General features: G+C 43.8%; 2 protein-coding genes across 6 annotated transcripts in view; both read right to left on the bottom strand.

Annotated features, from left to right (window-relative positions):
• Positions 1-871: 871 nt before the first annotated feature.
• Positions 872-7493, bottom strand: LOC140899218 (alpha-1-acid glycoprotein 1-like). Its single transcript, XM_073314285.1, has 6 exons — positions 7380-7493; positions 5229-5371; positions 4500-4573; positions 3816-3917; positions 2927-3027; positions 872-901 (listed from the first exon to the last, which is right to left on the bottom strand). The coding sequence occupies exons 1-6, from the start codon at positions 7491-7493 to the stop codon at positions 872-874; spliced, it is 564 nt and encodes a 187-aa protein (XP_073170386.1).
• A 3526-nt stretch (positions 7494-11019) lies between these two features.
• Positions 11020-22288, bottom strand: part of COL27A1 (collagen type XXVII alpha 1 chain) — a 294861-nt gene continuing 283592 nt past the window's right edge. For all 5 annotated transcript variants that reach the window (XM_073314250.1, XM_073314251.1, XM_073314249.1 and 2 more), the window contains 10 exons: positions 21461-21514; positions 20335-20370; positions 19639-19656; positions 19200-19235; positions 18862-18888; positions 18484-18552; positions 17313-17481; positions 16966-17075; positions 13883-14101; positions 11020-13125 (listed from right to left, as the gene is read on the bottom strand). In XM_073314250.1, coding sequence (XP_073170351.1) covers positions 12979-13125; positions 13883-14101; positions 16966-17075; positions 17313-17481; positions 18484-18552; positions 18862-18888; positions 19200-19235; positions 19639-19656; positions 20335-20370; positions 21461-21514 — 885 coding nt within the window. In that variant the 3' untranslated portion in view covers positions 11020-12978. The remainder of the gene's footprint in view (positions 13126-13882; positions 14102-16965; positions 17076-17312; positions 17482-18483; positions 18553-18861; positions 18889-19199; positions 19236-19638; positions 19657-20334; positions 20371-21460; positions 21515-22288) is intronic.

Here is a 22288-nt window from a genome sequence, read left to right as displayed (position 1 = left end):
TTCTAATGGGAGCTGGATCAGTTCCTTACTGCCAACTAACACTGCTGCTGTTCCTAGTTCCCATGTAGGGGAGCTAAGCTGTACAGCAGGGAAACCAAACAGGGGACAGGAGAGAAAAGACAAAAGGAAATCTTTCTTTTTATCTGGGCTGCAATTTTGATTCATACCCAAGTCTCTTCCATCTCCTTTGCCTCTATCACAGAAGAAAATGACAGCTTTCTCATGGCCCATTACTATGGCACTGCTGGCTTGGTAGCGAACAGCCAATAACTCAGGATTTGTCCCTAAGTGTTATGATGCCACTCGGGGGGGAAAAAAAGGGTGATGTTATCATTCAGCCATGTTACAGTTGTTTTATAGAAAATTTAAAGGTGTGTGCATTTGTATATTATTTTGGGGCATAGTAAGTGCTGCTTGAAGGGGCAGATGTCAGTACAAGACCTTTACTGTAGGGAAAAAAAAGCTGGTATTTGTTTTTGCCATACTCAGATAGCAAACATTTACTGTCAGTCAGATTTATCTTTATTTTTAAATCAACAAGAAAGAATGAAAGTAAAGTCTTCAGGAGAGAGCATAGTGTGTGGGTCTCCTTTGTGAAAGTCTGCACTAAGAGCTGAGAACAAATGGTTGCTGAGCTCTGCATGCGTGAAGAGTGCTTAGAAATGTAAAGGTGCAGAACACAGAAAATGAAAATGTCAGTAGTTTGTGCCAAAGAAACCACATGGTCAGATGCAACAAGGGGAGATCCTTCAGTGGCTAAACAGGTGGAAGAGAATTAACAACTGCTGATATCCAGTGTGGAGAGCAACGTTGCTGTGGAAATGTGTGTTACCCCAGTGATGGTTCTACCAGTTCAACTGAGTGCTTTTTGTCATCTTTCTTCTTCCATAGGACACAGATCCTACAGAGATGAACAAGAGTGAGAGTCAGTATCGCGTGTGTAAAATGTGCTCTTAGTAGTACAGGATTTTCTTACAGCAAAACTAGCAGTATTTCTTGTGCATTTTCAAATTCCTCCTGCCTAACACACTAGAATCCCCAAAAGGCTAAAATAGTGTCAACTTCAGCAGCCTCTAGGGCAAGAAGTTGTGTCGCAGGAACGTTTCTCTCTATTTAAAGATTTACATTGCTTCAGCTAGGCTGTGGACTTGCTCATTGCTGCTTCGGGAATATGAACAATATGCTTGCTCAGCAGCGAAGATTTTTGTCAAGCAAGCAAATTGAGGTGAATATTAAAGGCGAAACCCCTTCGCTGGGAGAAGAGAGAGAAGCTGTTAAAATGCAGTATTCCTTGTGTGGGTTTGCATTGCCTATTGTTAGCTCATTAAGGGCTAGCAGCTGCCCCAGCCAGCTACTGGGGAGAGCTGGCTGCTCAGAGGGAAGGAAGAAGCATTTATTAAATGGGCCTGAGTATGTCTGGCCTTGATCATGGCGTGCTGGCTCAATGTTTTTGGAGGCCCTGGGTTTGGCAATCTCAGTTTTCACTATGGTGGTGTTTAAACCTGACAGGATTCCAAAAGACTTGAGAGGTTTAAGGAATGGACTGGTGAATGTGGAGTCTGGTGGCACTTCCCCAAGGAAGCCAAGGATTAGGCAGTTTGGAAGGGAAGGACTCTGATCTAACACCAGCCCAGTACATGGTCAGTACCTATTGGTTTTACAATAACTGTGAGGTTTATGTCTCTTTTGGGGAAGGGGTCTGTGCAGCTAAAGTTCTCTCTGTTTAATTCCTATCAAGGCATGGGGGTAGACGGTTTGCTCCTGTATTCTTTCTGGTTTATATTATACTTGCTGTGAATACGTTTGTGGCCATTAGGGAACGTCATGGTTGTCCCTATGGTGCACACTTGACATTTCATGAGGACAGCTAGCTTAGACCCTCCTTCTAACTCGGAGCTACAGGAGAGTCTCCACTGGGGTTACCAGTATAAGTTCTACAGTACAGAGGTGGGCAAACTACGGCCCGTGGGCCCGTTCTGCCCAGCCCCTGAGCTCCTGGCCCGGGAGGCTTGCCCCTGGTCCCTCCTCCCCCGCAGCTTCTGCTCCTGAAGCTGCTGGAGCAATGCTCTGGGAGGCGGGGCTGCAAGCTCCTGGGGCAGTGCAGCTGCAGAGCCCGGCCTGACCCGGTGCTCTGCGCTGCGTGGTGCGTGGCTTCCTGTCCCGGAGCAGCTGCGCCGCCAGCCAGCGGTGCTCCAGGCAGCGTGGTAAGGGGGCAGGGAGGGGGGTTGGATAGAGGGCAGGGGCTGGGGTTGTGGATGGGGTCAGGCCGGTCAGAGGGCGGGAAATGGGGGCAGGAATTCCGGGGGCAGTCAGGGAGAAGGGGTGGTTGGATGGGGTGGGGGTCCCGGGGGGGCAGTCAGGCAGGAGAGGGGGTGTTGGATGGGGGGGCGTGGGGGGTCTGGGGGCGGTTGGGGGACAGAGAGCGGGGGGTGGGGGTTGATGGGGCAGGGGTCCTGGGGGGATTGGATGGGGCAGGGGTCCTGGGGGAGCCGTCAGGGGGGCGAGAAGCAGGGGGGTTGTATAGGGGGTGGGGGGCCAGGCCACACCTGGCTGTTTGGGAAGACAGCACCTCCCCTAATCGGCCCTCCATACAATTTCTGAAACCTGATGTGGCCCTCAGGCCAAAAAGTTTGCCTGCCCACCCCTGCTATAGCAGATGGTTGAGCAGTTTTGATTCCATTAATTAAAGGGCAGTGGATGGCTCACTAGCCCATTCATTATATCATATCATCGTGGTGCAGTGCATACTCTTGAATATGTTACGTGTTGGGGTTTGCTTTGGGTTACTAAACTTCTTCTTTCTTTTTTTTAAGCCTCTTTTCAGGGAGGAGGCTGGAGCATTTAATTTTGATTCCAATTTCAGTGTGATTCTGAAGCTCTAAAGATGGCTTGATAACTCTCATAGGAACCCCATGTTGATCTTTACCTTATCTAGAGAATAGAATGTTTCCTCTTCCTTCAATCCAAGGCATGCCACTTGAGTTTTGAATTCTTCCAGCTGCTCTGTGCTCATGTTTTGGGCCCGGGCTGTTTTGAAAGATGCAATACTAAATTGCAGAAAATCATTTGGCAGAGTTGGTTTTAGGAGGTATAGTAGCTGCATTGTACCTACGGTTTGTTTGAAGCTTTCACAGCAACAAAGAGTAGTACTCAGATCTCCTACTCAAAAGCATGTACCTCTCCCCCTTGAGCTAAGGGAGCTGCATCCCCTCTTTATTCTTCTTTGTTGGGACCCTCTATTTCCCCTATTATTATTATTATTGGGTGGGGGAGGGGATAGAAGAGATTTGTCTGGTCAGCCCATCTCCAGTGGGAGATGGAAAGAGTTATGGGGTGTCCCTAAAATCAAAACTGATTCCGAGGTTTTAATATTTACCCTCCTGGCCATAATCTTTTTATCCTAGGACCTAGATAATTGTTGTTAAGCATATACACAGTGCTTTAAAAGATCTAGAATCAGCCACAGTTCCTGCCCAGGCCAGACTAGTCAGCTACTTAATTTTCATGCTCTGTCCCTGCCTTTCTCTTTCTTGGGTCCTGCAGCCACTTTTCTAGGAGCAGAACAGAAGGAAGGATGCTCTTTCAGTTTAGGGCACTGGTCCTTGAGAGACCTGCATTCAGTTCCAGGATCTTCTTGTGTGCCTTTGGGCAAGGTACTTAATTTACTCTGTCCCTCAGTTCCTTCCCTGTAAAATGGGGATAACTGAACAGCTCTACTTTGCAGGGGGTTTGTGAGATGCTGTCGTAACAGGGGCTACATAGAGCATCTCTGGCTATCTAGGTCCTTTTCTGGTGCGGGGATGTGCTTTACTTACCCGAGATCGATAACCCTTTGTGGGTCCCATCAATGTGGTATAGTGTCATAGTGTCTTCGGAGCGGCTCTTGATAAGTTGTGCTATGCCAGTTTCGTTTGGCCCTTCAGGAGAACAGGCACAAGGGGTGGTTAGAGTATTCGGTCCAAAATCTCAGGAGAAGTGTAATATAAACCTACAAGGACATTTGACTGTATTCTGTGATTTGGCGGTACTGTGTATAGGTATAAAAAACTCATCTCATACGGACCTAGATGTGGCTTGGCAGACCTATGTCTCTGTGCTGACCCCTTCACGCCTGCAGGCTAAACCCTTTTGGAAACTAGTGTTAGCTGTAGCAGAATGATCAGCTTTGGCAGTTCTGTGTGTTTGTTGCATATGGAGGCCACTACTGGCTACAGAAATGACCTGATACAGACAAATCCTTCTATCACTGTAATGAGAATGTTGCAAAGAATTGCCCACGAGGAGAGGAAATTATTCCTTGCCAAGTGGGGGAAGCTGACCTCTGGATTCAGATTAGTTATGCAACTCTGCTGTGGGACCAGATAAATGTGTGGTAGAAATGAGAAAGTGAAATGTAGGACAAAAACCTTCCTACCTCTCCAACCACAACTCAATCCACCCTTCCCAATAGGATGCACTGGACATTTGTGCTTTTCTCCTTAGCATCTCTGGATTCTTACCGTGCAGGATCATTGTAAAATTGTCCCAGATGACTGAAATGTAACTGGAGTTGTCCACCACACACTTGTCCTTCCTAAAGGGGAAGAGATTAATCAGTGGACTAACCACAGGGGGTGATGCTCTATGGCTCTCTGGGTTAAATTCTGTTAGCCAATGTGAATTACATGCCTCTATCAAACACAGAACTGCACACAAACTTTCTGTATGTATATTACATTAGCACCCCCAGTCAACTGAGGGAAATCTGAAGGGATTGTCAGGGTAGCTAAATCCACCCTTCTGTTCCAGAGTAGCACTTTGTGTGTATGAGAATAGGATTTGATGCAGGATTGACAGCCCTGGATTTTAATGGCCCTTGCCCAGATATAGAACACGTTCAATGCAGGCCAAAGGTGCTCCGTGAGACAATAGTGGAGCCTGCTGTCCAGGAGATCAGGGATGACTATGAATGAGAAGGCCTAAGAGGAAGAGATGGAGTTAGGGAAGGCTGCACGGTGGCTCCTGGTAGTGGTCTGGATAAGCATGGAATAGCCATATGCAACCTCAGCGTGAGTCAGGGATCTTCAAGCATAGGTAAGAGTCACACTGCAAGAAAGACTTTGCACATTGTTTCATTAATGGTAGTTCCTGGTAGCCTGGTCCTACTGAGGAAAATGTTTGTGTAAATATTTTCCCTGAGTAAGGGAGCATGTCACTGTCAGTAAGGTCTGTGTTGTAAATGCTCTTACAGTTTCATGACTTGTGTGACGGGGAAGTTGTCTTGATGGCTGCTAGGGTATATGAAGTAATAAGCATTCTTTATCAATTCCATCTCCTTTAGGGTGCGTGGGTGCTGAGAGGCCCCAACAATGTAGAACCATTTGCCCAGCAGCTGTGAAGATGAGGAGGGAAGAAAAAGAAACAAATTGTTAGGAGACCCTATAAGCCTCAGCATGTGTGTATGTGTAATTATTTATTTGGATTGTGTATTGGTCCCAGTCAGGATCAGGGCCCCTCTTGTACAAGTCACTGTATGGACACAGAGGAGAATGGTCTCTCTCCTGAACTTACAACTTAAATAGACCTATTTTTTTGTGGCAGTAAGTTTTATGGCAGATTGCCAGTTACCCAAGCTTTTCTCACAGCTGGTGGTGATAGCCTCTTCTTACCTGGTGGAACTAAAGCTTCCCTTGAAAGAGGATCAAGGTGCTGAAAAACCACAACAACCTTCTTACGCCATCAAAGCACTCTGTGCAATGCTCTAGCCTACGTATGTGACCCTAGGCCAGTACCATGCTACCCATTTGTCCCAAAGTCGTGGTGAGTATTCTAGGTGGGGTAACAGTAATACACTGTTTTCAAACTTGGGGGGAGAGGTTGTGCTAGACCACATGCCCAGGAGAAGGGAAAGATGCCAGATACCACCCCCCATGGAATAAACATGCTGCCTCGTCCACCAGCAAAGAGGATGGTAGCTCCTTGAAAGTCCTCCACCTTCCCTCCCTACTGCCTTGTGTAATGCAGCTGGCTGTGGGAACAGCTCATGTGTACAGGGGTTCAGGCTCAGCTGGCAGCTCACTCTGCTAAACTCCTCTCCTTTGCTCCCATGGCACTTAGCTCTGGATTGGATGGCAACTATGCCCCACTCCCATTAGCAAGGTGTGTTGTCTGCTGGCTGATGAAGTAGGGAGGGGGAATCAGAGCTATGGGTTGGGGGGTAGGGAGAAGAGTTGGCAAAAACAGGCAAACGAACAAAAAAATAAGAAATCAAAAGGAAGAGGGGACACAAAAAAGACCAAATGGCAGAGAAGAGATGGGAAAGGAGACATGTAATGTAGGAGGTTGCTGGGGATCAAGCAATTTTTTTACTTTCATAACTGACATGGGATGCCCAGTGGTGCCGGGGCTCAGCCCTGGGACAAATTAAGCAGTGGAGAAATGTAAAGAAAGTGGACAGTAAAAAGAAGACATAGTGACAGCTGTGGCAGCACATGGTACAAGAGGAGAGGGGGGCATTCATGTTCCCTGCTAAGGAGCTGATGCCAACAAAATATGGCTGGAACTGCTGGCATCATTTTAGAAAACTGGAAGCATCTGTAAGCTCCTCTTGTGGAGCCCCTTCATGAACTCTGTAAAGACAGGAGCCAGCTGCCCTGCAGGCATCCTTCATCTGCAAGAGCTAACCTGTTAGGGCTGTGAGTGGCTCACAGAATGGGGAAGGAGGTCGATTGGTTTTATGCTGGCTTTTTTTTCCTATATCTGCAGAGGGCAGCGTTCCACCTGAGTTTCCAGACTGTAAGCGTTGACTTTAGCTGCCATTGTCGCACTCTCTTCACATTGATTCCACAGTCACTGGCATCACTTCAGAGAGAGATTTATTAAGAATCCCCAGTAAAATAAGTGGCATGAACATTAGGATGCTGAGGGCTCTAAGGTTTCAAGGATACTTTTTTGGGAAGAGGCCCAGGCTCCTGGAATCCCCATCGCTTGGTATGTTTAAAAGTAGGTGGGGAAGGCACTTAGTAAATGTTCCTCAGGGACCAATCCAATGGATTGAGGTGCTCTGTCAAATGGTCTTCCTCTAATTTCTAAGGGTTCCCTCCTGGGTCTATCACTTGGAATCCAGACATCTCCAGGTCTTGGATTAAAACCTGCGGTGCACACCATGCTGTTGCCCAGTTTCCATTCAGTAATTTATATTTCAGCGGGTACTGATGAGGTATAAATACTACTCAGCTTGTAAGATTAAAGCCTGACTATATGGTTAATTTTACTAAATGGTTCCCTTGCCTGCATGCCTGGCCTGTGCCTTAGTCTAGGACAGGTCCTTAATGAACCTCTGAGTGCCCCATCTAGAATATAAGCATCAAAGTTGAGGCCCTTCTAAGGGCACTTCTTACCTTGGTCATTGTTGCATTGTCAAGGGTTTCTGGAACTAGAGGCTCACAATCCAGGGGTTTAGCAGTAAGGAGATGTGCTAAACCAAGAATAATTGCAATGCAGGTCAGTGCCATGATTTCTTTTTGAAGGGAAGTGAGAAGCAGTGGAATCAAACTCACCAGCTGAAGCTTCTCATCTCAACACAGGTATCTGTATTTATAGACATTCATGACTCCAAATCTCAGATTTCCCAAATGTACCTCAGAATCCAGGAATTTGCTGGCGACGTGTACCTGACTTGGCCAATGTTCTGTTTGCTTAGTGATGAAGCAATGAGAGGTGCTGTTCTGTTAAACTTCTAACATAAGGCTAAATTCATTTTTGGTTTATGGGGTGTGTTGACAGAATGTAAAAAGCCCTTTAAACAGATCTATAGACAAAATCATTTTCTAATAATTGGTTTCTGTTTGCATCAACTGAAATTAATTTCCCTTGAACATTCATACGGACAGAATGCTGGTTGCACAAATATTCACAAAAAGTATTTTATAAAAGGGGGAGCAAATGGGGTGAATTGGAGTTCAGCAACTTGCTACATCATTAATGGAAAACTTTCCCTGCTGCTCCCCTTCCCCACCCCAATTGTACTCATCAGTGGATGGGATGTGCCTGCTTGCTAATGCGGTGTAATGGCTTCAACTTCCTTTATACTGTTGCTTCCTTATTCCTTGCTGATGAGACTATTGTTACTGCTTAAGGCCTTATCTATTTTGCACCATTAACTGTCCATAGTTCTTTAATTAATTAACCCCTCAATATTAAATAAATCAATTTGTAATAATGTCAAAGCTTTTAACTACTCATCCTTCTTTCCTTATGCTTCCTTTCAGCTTCTTACTTTTACTGTCTGCTTTTCTACCTAGATTGATGGGTATTTTTGCATTTCCTTTCTGAGATGCTGCCTTGAATGTATCTGCCAGATGTGGCCTCCATCACTGCCTAAGTGGGATCTTCAGGAGTTTGAGGTGAGCCAAGCTAGGCTTTGTTGGCCTCCTCCTATACTAGCTTCTGCTAAGTCAGATAAGAAATGGTCATTTATTTTTATTACACAACGGTCAGGGGCCCTGAATGAAATTGGGGCTCTGTTGTGCTAGACACTACATAAATGGAGTAGGCTGGTTTCTACTCTGAAGCACTTAGTCTAGTAGACAAGACAGATCAGGGAGGTAGAAAGGGAGAATTAAGCAGAGGCAAGTAACTTAATTTCTCTAAGGCCACAAATGGAACCTGTGACAGAACTGGGAATGGAACTCAGTTTTTCCAAGTCCCAATCTAGTGCCTTTACCACAGAACCGTCCTTCCTCTCTAAATCATCCCAGAACCCTCTGAGGACACCTGTTGGATGTAGAAACCCTGTGTAACTATTTCACCTGCTTTGTGCTGGACTTAAAAGCTATGTATGTTTGACTAAAGAAGCCTCAAAGTGGCACTTTGACAGCCTTGTGGTCTGAGATAATGGGACGTGTTGAGGCTATAGCTAGAGCAGACTAAAATCCTTAGGGAACTTTCATATTTTTCTACATTGGCTTAGTCACAGCATGGCTTATAAATTGGCTGATAGTGCTGTTAAGTCCTGTGTAGGGTGACAAGGGATACCATTCCCAGGAAGGTGCTAAGCCTTGCCCACAGTGAGACATAGAGGGTGCTGCCACTCTTAAAAGTGAACCCCTTTGTTTTCAGCTCTGTCTCATAGTCTGCAATGCCAAACTAAATCTTCTATCATGTCAGTATAATTCCATTGACTTGAAGAGAGTTGCACTAGTGTAAAGGAGAGAAGATTTTGGCCCTTTATTCAACCTTTGTGTTTTTATATAGGTTCTTAGGTTGACACCTATCACTCTAGTATCTGAGCCCTTTGACAGGGCTTGTCTTATGCCACTTCTATGCATTAATTTTATTCATTACAGCATTAATCCCTGTAGATTTTAAGATTGCCTTGCTGGATTCACTGTTCAACTATTGCACTAGCGCTCTCACCAGACTAATAGATCTAGCTTTGTATTGATAAAATGGCCTTTATAACCTGCCTTTCCTCCTCTGCTGTTTCTCTAGATCCTGATAGACCAGCTTCCTTTACTTAGCTATTTCTTAATCCTTTTAAGATGATGTGTTAGGAACAGTCCTTGGAAGACAGAGACCCACTTGTCAAACACCAACTGTGCACGTAAGGCAAAGGAACTGCCACTGCAATGTGAATGGACTCTTTTTTTACTGTTATGACTTCTCTAGCTTCAGAGTGAGTTAATTGCTTTTAATCCCTATGTTTTGTATCCTTTTGTTTGGTGGATATATAATATGATGGGCTGGTGGCCACATAGCTGTATGTGTAGCTAATTGTGTGCACTTGTATTTGTCTGTCTCTTTCCTAAACACTAGCATTTTGTGATTGAATAACGGTGGACTTCTGTCAGATATAATCAGCCCTTCAGTGTCTGTGCTTCTTTTGACACACTGTCAAAGCTTATCTGGAACTGTTTCCCATCAGTTCCATTAAGCAATTATAGCAAAATTTCCACTGCTGCCTGCCTCTGATTATGATTTCCCCTTCAAACCTAGCCTAGGGTTGGAGGGAGGGATTGGGATAGGGTAGATCTTGCAAAAAGTCACCCATGTTGATGGGAATTCATGCAAAGCAGCACTGAATGACGGTTTAAAGCTGCAATGTTTAACTTTCTTCCAGGAAGCAGGATGGTAGCTGTTCCTGGAAGAGAAAATGACCTAGTTGCTTCTGTGGGAAATCCAAACTGATCTATGCATACATTGAGCTCTAGTTGTAATATGGGTAGCTATTACCAGTTGAATGGAAGCTCATGCACCAGGCCATGCATCTTCCCAAACTTAACTGAATGGTTGAAGGAAGTCTTGGCAAAGTCAGCAGGTGCAGGAGGTACCTGGACTAAAACTTACTCTAATGTACACATTTTGTCCTGCTCACACCCAATCAAGAATTAACACAGTTTTGAAACGTGATTTAAAAAGCTATGTGGGCTTACTGGAGCCTAGTGGAAAAGACTAGTTTGCTAGCTGCTTTCTTTTCTTTCCAGTGGAGAGAGTAACCTGAAGGGAAAGCAGAGGAGAAATCAGATTGGTGGGCAGCTTTGTCAAACATATGCTTGAACAACTCGTCTTGACTGGGACAAGGGATTTTGATGGATCAGTATTTTGTGTTTTCTATTATGGCTAAATGGAGGATTTAGTGCCTGGGCTGGTGAATCTTCTATGAAGATTTTTTAGGATTTGTTTGTTTTTCAGAGAAAGGGTCTATTAATTGGTCTGCTTGCAGCGATGGGCTTCATCCTGCAATGAGTGCCATATAGGCAGAACTGTGTCCCCATTCAGAGTCCTGCCTAAGCCACTAGGGCTCTCTATGCAGGTGATGTGCTCTGATGATGATGCAGGTGATGTGCATCTGTCCCCATGATGCTGATTGCAGGATCGTAGGGGGCTAAGTTTAGATTTAAGCTCCACCTGTGTTAGAGCTTTGAACCTGAGGATATTTCTGCTCCTCTCACCTATCTTAATTTCCTGTGAAGAAGCAAAAAACCATGAAAGTCCCATTTCAATGCTTCAGTTTTAAATATTTATTTAACGTTCCAAAAAAAAAAAAAAATTTAAGGCGAACAAATGGAAATTCCAACCTCATGAAACATAAAAAACCATTAACAAGAGGATGAGAAATGGAACAGAGAATGTGTGTGGGAGCGCTAGGAAAGCAAGCAAGCAAGAGATGAGATTATGGTAACTTCAACACAAAGGCACTGAAGAATGATCTGGGATGAGAGGCACTCAATGGCGGAGCCCTGCGCTGGCAGCTTGAGGTATTTTGAGGAGAAGCACCAGAATCAGAAAGGGAGTTGAGGTATTTGAAAAATTGTGTTAACTTTTAGCTCACTGGAAAAACAAACTGAAGACCATTGCAAAAAAGAATACATAAAATGAGACTGTTTTTCTCCAAACAAATAATCCGTAGTCCATACGAGACATGAAAAACTCCAAAACAGGTACTGAAGCATTTGATACAGTACAGCTCAGATTACATAATATTATTCCTTATGTAGAATAAAGAGATTACCATAGTTATCCTCTTTTTTTTTTTTTTTTTAAAAACTCCAAATTTACACACAGAGTCTAGATTTCTACAAAACAAAAACCCCTCCAAGCTTGGTGGGGTTCTGAAGCAACAAGGTACCGTAATTTCAGCTTTGACAGACAGGTCCTGACAAAGGACTTTTTTTTTTTTTTTTAAATAAGATCAGCTGTTGGATCCCAGTGTAGGGAATCACTGCATACAGAAGAGCTGGCAAGGAAACTATACACATTGTCAACACGGAAAAACTATTTATATAACAGAAACAACCCAAACTAGCTCTCTTCAAGGCTCCCCTACAATTGAATTCTTACAGCTTTGGGGGGTACAACTTGCCCACTGAAAAATAAAACAGTGAAATGCCATTAAAAAACCCAAGGGCACACTTATTTTAGACCCATTTTGTGCTATTTACTGACACCCAAGGCAATTATCTTTACAAACCTAGATTTAAAAAAATCATTTGCCTTTGTTAGTGTGTTTAAAATATTTCAATTTTTTCTTCTGATTTAGCTAAAGACTGCAAACTGCCCTCCCGCCACCTTCTCTTGTTCTAGAGAAGTCCCCATGGCTGTTGGTTTTTTTTGGGTCTGTGGCAAAATATTGTAGCACCTTCAGAACCTTAAATAGTTTAAAATCATATATAAAATAACACACTTTTTTTTAAGAGCACCAGAGATTTCACAGTGAGAGGTAGAAACAAACCAGACAAGCCCATCCTCTCTCTCTCTATTTTAGCACCAGTCTCTTCCTCCCTGCCCCTCCCCCCAAACATCTATTTTCCCCTTTCAGCTTTGGGACTCTCCCCCACCCTATCATCACACATGAGAAGGGATGTTTATTAGACTGACTCACGGAAGGAAGAACTTAACTTTTTTTTTGCTTAAATAAAATATATATCTATATATTTGTTTCTCTTCTAATATTGCACATCAAATGCTTCCTGTACACAGAGCAGCCAGATTTAACTTGCAAATCCACTTATGAGAACTTCATCTCTCTCTTTTATTCAGCGGTGAGCTGTCCAGAAGATGAGCTCTTAAAGGGAGGCTCTAATTTTATGGAAAGAACATTTGGTAACTCAGGAACGGGGTAGGACAAAGATATGCACTGTAGGTTTCTTCTTAAGATCTCTCTCTATTTCTTTGGTTGTGGAAAAAGCTCTGTGTGTGGAATTGCTTGTGTTATCTGGCCTTCAAGTTCCTGATCCCCCTTCACTGTTCATGTCTTGGCTGATGCCAGGATCCCCCCAGTGTTCTGCTTTTTAAAATTTCTTTCAAGACTATGCTGGAGAATCAACTGAGTTTGGGAGATCAAGGTTCTTTAAGACTTTGAGCTCTATGGCCAGAGCAACAGTTGACCCAAATGACAAGGCCCAGCCATCTGTGCTGAAGAGGGACAGGGGATCCTACTTAAACACGTAGGCCCCCCCAAAAGGGGCCAAAACCTTGGAGCACTGTAGAGATCACAGTTCAAAGGAAGCACACGGGTCCGACCTCGAGGTGATACTGTTTCTCTGGCTGTGATGGTGGAAGGTTGTAGATGTTGACAATTGGCAGCTGATTAGGGTCCTGTGTCCGAAACATAAGGATAGTCTTATGCCAGTGTCCATCCTGAATCTGAACCAAGAGGGAGAGAAAATGGGGGTCAATTAGCTGAGTGAGTAGATCCCTGTGGGGAAGAATAATTTCCATCAAGATATGGCTGAAAAGCACTGAGACAGGTAAGTTATCACCAGTTCATAGTTATGGCAAAGTGAGACAATGTGGGTTGGGGAAATGGAGGCAATGTGATCTAGTGAATAGAAGCAGTGAGTACTCTGCATCACTGAAAATGAAACCTCTATGCTGGGCACCTAAAATTAGAGGTCACCCTTCAAAGTGTGGATTTGAAAGATGGCCACTGACTCAGTGTAACCCTGGGCAAGAGGTGGGAATAGAAGACCGATCTCTCAACTCTATACACTAGATCACACTGTCTCCAAGCAGAAAACTCTTCTAAATAAAAAGGGTACTCAAATGTGTTCTCTATTTTAAGCATTTCTATAGTACCTCTTACTGCAGAATGTAAGCGCTGCCCAGATTAACTAGATTTGTATGCAAATTGCTCAGAGTGGGGTTCATAGAGGCTAATGCTCTTCCAGCACTGTTCCCTTGTCTTTGGTCTTGGTGGGGAAGCACTGACAATAGCTGGATCTTGCAGCATGCTCTAAGGGTACTTAGACTTTGGCTAAATTTAATGTCTTCTGGTTTCTTATGTCCCCGTGAAGTCCCCTTGACTGGGCATGCTGCATCTCCAGTTCTCCCACTTTCTCTTAGGTCAGTTTGGTTTTTTTTTTTTAGCTGCTTTGTTGGCCACGTTGTAGGGGCTCTGTACCTTGCAATCATCTGTTGCCACCTCTGGCTTGAACGGCCCTTCTGCTTCAAATATCTGTCCATTCCAGGCCTTGAAACGCACCGCTTTTTCTGAAGGCTTCTGAGCTGACTCTTCCCTCCACACTGACATGTTCAAACAGTGGATGGTGATGTGCTGAACCACCTCTGAGCTCAGTAGGTGAAGGAAGTTCATCTGGACTCTACCAATGTTGAATTCCAGCTGTTAACGCAACAAAGAGATAATATGAAAATTAAGACACTCCATCCCGAAGACCGTGAGTCAGATACACCCAGTAGTCTTAGAGTGGTGCAGTTAGTGCAAGCAGCAGCAAAGATATTTAGTGTATTAATGTACATTACAGCTGTCCCCATGGGCAGAAGGTGAACCCCCCCTTAGGGGAGGCTAGCCTATCAGGAGCAACCCCTGTGCCCGACAGAGGAGCCCTGAGCTGCTGGTCACCCAGACACCCGAGCTCCGGCCCCATCACCAAATTGCTGGCAAGCCCGAGCCCCAGGCCACCAGGTGGAACTGAGCTCCCACCGGCTTCAGAGAGGAGCATGGGCGGGGCCACAGCCTGGGTTTGCAGCAGCTTAGCCTCCCCTGGCCTATGATACTTGCTGTCCCCAACTTTTTCACTTTGCTAAATAGGCAATTTAGACAGCTGTTATGGGGTGAACCAGTTCAAAATCACAGGGCAGTCCTTGTAATGTACCACACACAAGATTTTTGTTACTGTGTAGGTCTGGGTGCTGGCACTTGACTCCAGATGTGAATGTCACAGGGTTCTGGAATTAAAGTTTTAACTTGGAGCCCTTTTTGTATTCAATCTATATGCCCAATGTGATCCTGGCTAGATGCTGAACCAGCCTGGAGAGTTTTCTTGTATTTGATTTTGCTTCCCTTTGCAGGGGACACAGAGAGTGCTGACTTTTCTTATACCTAGGAACCTGTCAATCTAGTATTACAAAGTAATGTGAGCCCCTGGTTCAAACATTGCTTCGCAATGGTGAGAGGAGGCCTCTCTGTCATACCTGCACGGTTCTATTAGACTAGTCTGGCATAGCTGTAAACAACAAAGGGTTTGAAAATTTTTTTCTAACCAGAGTGTAGACAGGGCAGTTTCAAACCAGCCTAGGCCCTCAGTAAGGAAGCCTACAAGGCAAGAAGCAGGATGGGCTTTGTTTAAAGAAGAATTCCAGTCCTACTGCTATTGAATCTTCAGCTTAGTTGCAACACTGTGTGAGTTCAGGGCTGGGTAAACAATCCTGGAGACCGAAGTCCTCCAGTGAGCCATGCAGCAGGGGCAGTGGAAGGACAAACTTTCACCACACTACCCAGCCAATACACCTTTGAACTAGTAGCATCCCATCTAAGGATTGGAGGGAAATTCAGTCTCACTGACTTCTCTGTTGAGGGGCCAATTAATGTCAATTGTGGTGTTTTCTTTTCATGTGCAAAGTGGGCTCTCGATTTTACGTCAGGTTTTCTTGAAGCCTACAGTGAGTTCTGAACAGCTTATTAATGCCTTGCAGACTCCTGACTTTGCATGGAATCCACCATTGATGCTGATGCAGCAAGCATCACTGTTCTGTTTCTGATTAATTTGACGTTTCATACTATGTAGGTGGCTTGTTTTGGCTGAATTATCTCTTGTAGGTGATGGCTAAATGAATATGGGTGCATAGTTAGGCCTAGTAGTTTTGAAAAATCACACCCCAAAGAAATCGTCACCACGGCTGTGTGTTTTTGAAAATCCCATCCCTACTGGGTATAGTTCCTTGAAACTCATACCTCCTTCAGTCTTGGGTGGAGTTATTGAGTAAATGAGCATTTTATTCTTTAACTGCTTATCTGGAGCATACACCTATGCTGTGCAAGTAACTGTTGCTGACAGTGATGAGCCAGGCAATAGTGGAACTAGAGAGTCTGCTTATTCCCCTGTGCCAATAGCTCTATGTTGGAAAAGCTTCCACCATCCCTCCTGTTGCTGTAGACAGCAATATGTTGGGGGAGAAGGAATAAATGTAGGGAGAATCTAGTGCTGTAATAATTTAATACAGGAAGTACATTATGGTACTATCACAGGGTCTTCATCATAACTTCAGAAAGCTTCCTGCTTTCCAGTCTTACCTAGGGTTGGGGCTTTTTCTAGTTTCTCTGCTCCTGTCTCATGCTAGCTTCTCTCTGTCTCTCCCTGTGCCACTCATTCATCCTGATTAAAAGTGAATCAATAAGCCTGTTCCTGTTTGTGGAAAATCTGGAAGCAGACTGCTATTTCCTCCCACTTCTTGGGGATAAGAATGTATTGGATCATTCCACAAAATTAAAGAAATTTACCCCCAAAATCATTGAATAGTTCTCTTCAAGTACTTTGATAATAGAACTGTGGTGATTAATTCTGATAAGTCTCAATATAGTTTCTGGTCCCTAGTTAGATGAGTGTGCATTTGCAAGCACCTCTTTCTAAATACACATATGGGGGAATTTAAAATTCTGTGGTGAAATCCTGCTCCCACTGAAGTAAAAAAAGACAGGATTTCACCCTAAAGTGCTTGTGCATGTGAGTTGAACTGTTTCTCACAACCATTTATGGAAAGCAAATACAAAGAGACATGAACGTGACTGAAGGGACTTAATTTAAAAATTCAACAAAATATTTTTAGAAGCATGTTTGGAATATTCACCCACTCCTTCTAATGATACTGGTAAATTATCCATGTGTTGGTAGAACCTTAGCATTCACTCCCTGATCTATGGAGACAACAGACTAGCTGGAGAGGAGGTGGGGCAGTCTAATCAGTGTTGTCATGGTTTCAGCCATAATATAGACAAAGAACAGTGTTAGAATGTAATTGAAGAATAATAAGCAATTTTTTTTTCAAAACTGTTAAAACAGCAATATAAGAACTAATACATACCCAATAATGTGAGGAAACTGATACAGCAGTAGTAAATTCTACCCCCTTTGGCACAAATCAATATACATTGTTACGCACTACCCTAAATCTCACTTTAACAACATAGCATTTGCTTTCTAGTGGGAGGGGAAGCCCGCTGAGAGACAGTGGTAGAACTGTGTGTACCTTAGAGGCAGTGATGGGGCTGAGACATGTCTGTCCACCTTTGGTGAAGTTACAGGTGACTTGAATGGTGTCTGAAGAACAGCCAAGATTTGGGTCAATCCAGTAAGTACCTGAAGAAAGGGAGCAATCTGGGATGAGGAAGAATAGGTGAGTGAACCAGTCCGCATTTCCTATGCATAAGATCCAGAAAGGCGTCAGCAGATGAAGAGATTTTTAATTTCTCTGCATAATGTGTCTATGCTAGTCCCGTGAAAGTGGGCCTGTTTGTTTGAACTGCTTTAACTGGCCCTATACGTGTATCCCTCTTGCGGCTGGGAGAATTCCCAGGACATGGTTGTGCTGCTTACCATCACCCATCTTCTGTTCACAGTTCATGAGGTCTCGACAGATGCGTGCAGGGTTCTCCTTTGTTCCCAGGGGTCTTTTGATGCTCTGGATGAGGTTGCTGAGGTAGTGTAGAGTCTTAAAGATCTCTCCTTCCTGGTTTAGCATCAAAAAGTCTGAATGTTGATAGCTCTGTTGTGGAATAGAGAAGACGGCAGTCAGGCACTGACTGTTGAGCTTGACAGAACTGCTGCGGTTTGAGAAGCCCCCACAAACAAATGCTGCATTGGCTAGACACGTCATCAGAATGCGTAACAATGGCAACTGACCCCTTTGTATTCTTGGGAAAAACACCCCAGGCAAAAGGTACAGTCAGTAATGGAAGTGACCAATGCCATTCAGTCCAAACAGTCATAGCTAGCTGTTTTCAATTGGGAACTTTCCCACATGCATGCTATAAAGAACGAAGCATGACTGACACTAGATGGTCCCAGCTATTCATCACTGTTCCCCAAAAGAGAGAAGCAAAACATTAAGAAGGCAGAAACCCCCCAGGATTCTATTCGGAGAGCACAAGCATTCTCTGATGGCAGCCCAGTCCAGTCTTGGCAATAACGTGCATTAGCTAAATTTTTGCAATACTTTACAATGGGGATAATGCCTCCCCACCTTTTTCCAACAGCAGAACGCAAGCATTCTAGGTTCTGGAACTGATGGGGGCCTTAAACATATTCATCTGTTCTTAGTGTCAACAGTGGGATTCTTTAGAAAAGAAGCAATGCATCTGTAATCTAGAGCACACCTCTACCTGAATAGAAACATTTTGAACGCAGCTCAGGTTGAGAGCCCTTTAAATTATCAAGCGACTGAACAGACTGGACATCTCATTGAAAAGAGGTGAGAGAAAGGAAATGTTAAGATTTGCACAAGCTTAACAAACCAAAGTCTAATCCTGCAGTCCTTACACAGGCAAAATTCCTACTGAAGTCCGGTGAGTAAGAACGATGCATTCAGGCTTTGTGTTGTATACTGGTAGAGGGATAGGATCATGGAAGGAAATTGGGAAGATGGAATTGCTTTACATAAAAAGAGCAGGCAAGGTGGCATGAAAGGCTGTTTCTCCTCTTTAAGATTACACAGTGCAGCACTCTGCATCTGTATCAAAGCTTGGTAGGTTGAAAAGCATGCTGGTACCTCTGTAGATCTGAGTGCCGTGTTTGAGTCCATCATTGCCTGGAAAGCTGCACCAAAGCCATCCTGCTGCTGGTGGGGGAAAATATAACAACGGCATTTTAGGAGATTGTGAGACCTATTTGTAATAGGAGATGAGTGCCCTTTGCACAAGCAAACTGAACAGTAGATGTTTCTCTATATTTAGGTGCCAAATACCATTCTAGCAGGATATTGCTTGTATCTTCTGCTCAGTCCATGTAGGGGGGATGTTCTAGGCTAGGGGACATCAGCACACTTGTGAGTTTCTGAGCTCTACATATGTTCACATGTGCATATCACAACTTCACTCACTATCAACAATAACAAATCTATCGTATAGAATAAAACCTAGCAACTTACAAATGAAGCTGGAATTCTTGTTGGACCCTAGAAACCAAAAGAAAAGACTGTTAACTATGACTGATTTTTATGTTCAATGGATAATAATGTCAAAGAATTTCTGATCCCCTTTTGAGATTATCCCTCTTTCCTGTGGGGTCCTCGCTACAGAGGGGAAATATTATTTCCTTTAGATCTCCAAGCACTTTACAAGCATTAGTTCATTCAGACATGCAAACTCCCTGTGAAGTAATTTATTATCCTTATTTTACAGGTGGAATCGGTGTAATTTCCAAATGAGTGAGTAGTCTCTTTGGATAGGGCTTGTCATCCTCTGAACCCTTTCCTGATGTACGTACCGGAGGCCCAGGGAGTCCTCGTGGGCCTGGTGGACCCTAAAGAGAAAAGCATCAGTGAGTAAAATGTCAGCAGTGAAATGATTCATCCTTGTATCCCAGAAAAAGGTGAGCCCCCTCCCATATCTTTTCTCTCCCAAAAATCTTCCAGCTCTTCAACATATTATTGTCCCTCAGCTCAACCCGTTGTGGAGACAGGAGGTGGCCATATCTTCCCACAGTGCAGCTTTTTACTATTCTATATTGTCTCCTCATGTAGCTCTCATGCTTTTGTCATCCTTAGTGGCATGTGCCTGCACCTCTTTGGTCCCAGGCCACACCCCCATTTTTTAACTTTCCCTACTGTCCATAGTTCCTCTCCCTCCCTCCTAAACTTTGTGGCACATCCGTTTATTCAAACAAGGATGGTGACAGCCAGAAACCAGTTCTCTGAAATACTCACCCTTGGACCTTGCAAACCCTGCAGAAGAAAATCAGGAGGAGTGTGTCAAACGATTGCATGCCTCTAACATAAGGTCTTTCATCCCAAGGGTTTCCAGTATGTTTTAAGAAAAAGGAAAAGGAGGACTTGTGGCACCTTAGAGACTAACCAATTTATTTGAGCATAAGCTTTCGTGAGCTACAGCTCACTTCATCGGATGCATCTGATGAAGTGAGCTGTAGCTCACGAAAGCTTATGCTCAAACAAATTGGTTAGTCTCTAAGGTGCCACACGTACTCCTTTTCTTTTTGCGAATACAGACTAACACGGCTGCTACTCTGAAACCTGTCAGTATGTTTTAGAAGCTGTATCAAAATGCAGCCACATTGGAGGGCAGCAAGAAACCTGGGCCCAGCATATTGCCAAGGGAAATCATGGCAAAGGATATTGAGTTATCCCCAGTTATTTGAAAAGTGCCTTGGGATGTTTAATGGCTATGCAGTGCAGAAAGGGACATCTTTTTATAAAAGACTCTTCTGAAAAATGCGCACACAGTAAAACTGCATGAAGCTCACTGTATCCATCTTGGAAGGATGAAAGGCTGATTTAGTTTTTTGCTCCCTCCTATTCCACCTGTCTGGTATCCTCTGTCTACCCAATCTGAGAACAGTCTCCTATGCAGCTGAGGTACCTGAAGGATTCTGGAAGAGTGCTTACCGTTTCACCGCGGCTGCCTTTGTCTCCTTTGGGACCCTATTTAAAGAACCACATAGAACATGATTAGAATCAGGCAGGCTCCTAATAAGAGTAATCATCATGTTGAGGGTTTGACATGTTTTGGTGAAAAACTCTCTGCATGTGGCCCAACTATATCTCTAAACAAAACATGGCTGGTTGTCTGTCTTGTCTCCCTTCTTTGGGGAAAAAGTAGCTAGTGTTGTTGAAAGTTTCACAGATTACAAAAAGGAATGTTTATAAACTTCCAGGCTGAAGTCTGGCTAAAGGTATGCATGTCAAAGGAACAGCCAAGGCTTTGTAACTGTTACAGCACTTCTGGTGCATATATGCTGTTTGGTGTCAGAGAGTTGCAAGGTGTGTACTTGTTCTGTCCCACACCTGCCAATTAGGGTGTTACATATTTCTTCCCTGGCACATTTAATTCAGCTCATCCCGCCTCACTTTTAAAACTGATGGACTAATCCTTGTATTTTCCCATAGATTTTTTTCATCTTTATCAACATCAGTTTCCTGTGTGTGTGTTTATTTGACTTTGAAAGTGGCATCATAAAATAAGAGGAAGGAAGCAGAGAAATATTTTATTCTTTATTTTTAGGAAGTTTTGACTGAGTGCCCCCTTTTGGATTTTAGGAGTTAGGGTGGGAATAGGAGTCCTGGGCCAGATCTTCAGAAGTGCTCAAACTAGTATTTCCCATTGTGATACTTAGTGAAATTTTCAAGAGAGTTCGCACCAAATGTGCTGAGCTCCTCTGAAAATTTGGCCACTTGCTGAGGAGTTCTTTTCCAAATCTGGCTCCACAGCTTATAAATATCACTCTTAACAGTCTAATCCTTCCCACCCCAAACCCATACTTAAATAGGGCTGCTGCTAATTTATAAACTAAGAATTCCCACTACTCCTGTGACTGCAGCTGCACTTCTGTTGGCTTATTCTATAAAAATAAACTTTTTCGCCCCTGTTAATTCAGATGAGGTTTAGGCTGTACTTGTACATAGCTAGGAAGTGAAATTCAGAGACTTTCGAGGAAGCAGCAAACACTGGTCTAAATACCCTCAATCATTATTAGCTGTAATAAGTAAGGGCAGAGACAATAGACACACGTACAGAGTTTCCTGTAGGACCCAGAATTCCAAGCGGACCAATAATACCTTCCTTTCCCTAAAACAGAAAGCGAGAAAAAGACATTTATGAACTGGGGTCTAGGGAATGGAAGTCATTTCTTACCAAACTAGACCTGTGGAATATCACAGGGCTCTATACCCAGTACAAAGATATCGTGATTTCCCCCTTCTTGTCCCCTTTAAGGATGCTGGAGTTGCCTTTTCATTCCTAACAGCTGAATCAGAGACATTTTAAAGGACAAATTGCTACGCTAAAACTTCTGCTGTGTTGAGAGCCCAAGGGTTTACGGAGCATCTCTGGGATCTCATACATTTTCAAAAAGTGTCTTCGTGGTTTCCTTTTCCTCAGAAATCAATCCCAACAGTGGAGTTGCTCTCTCCATCCTGGGAACTAACTTACTGTATCCATGGGAAAGGCATTCACAGCCCAGAACTCCTGTCCTCCTTGAACTGCAGGTTGCTAGTTCCGTGGACTGTTAATGAGTTCACTACAAGGAGTATGTAAAATAAGACCTGACTGGACAATGAGACCATATCTTTGGGAAGCGGTTTATTGGACAGTTGAGAGTCCTCATGCTGGGGAATCTCTACTGGAGACTAGCAGCATTGTAAAAAATTACTTCCCGGGTAAAATAGCATGCTGTACACAGCTAATTTATTTACATTGAAATTCATCTTAGTGACTTAAGGGGACAACAAGAATTAGTTGCTTAACTGCAGTTTTCTAGTAAAGGAGGAGTAGAATTGTACTCAGTATATGTGGGGTAGTTAGAATGTGGTGTTGAAATCAAAGGTTGCTATAGTATCTTGT

Source organism: Lepidochelys kempii, chromosome 16 (assembly GCF_965140265.1).
Source record: "Lepidochelys kempii isolate rLepKem1 chromosome 16, rLepKem1.hap2, whole genome shotgun sequence".
In the NCBI taxonomy this organism is placed as follows: domain Eukaryota; kingdom Metazoa; phylum Chordata; order Testudines; family Cheloniidae; genus Lepidochelys; species Lepidochelys kempii.
The sequence above is the reverse complement of the archived record's forward strand: the minus strand, read 5'-3'. Positions and strand labels throughout refer to the sequence as shown.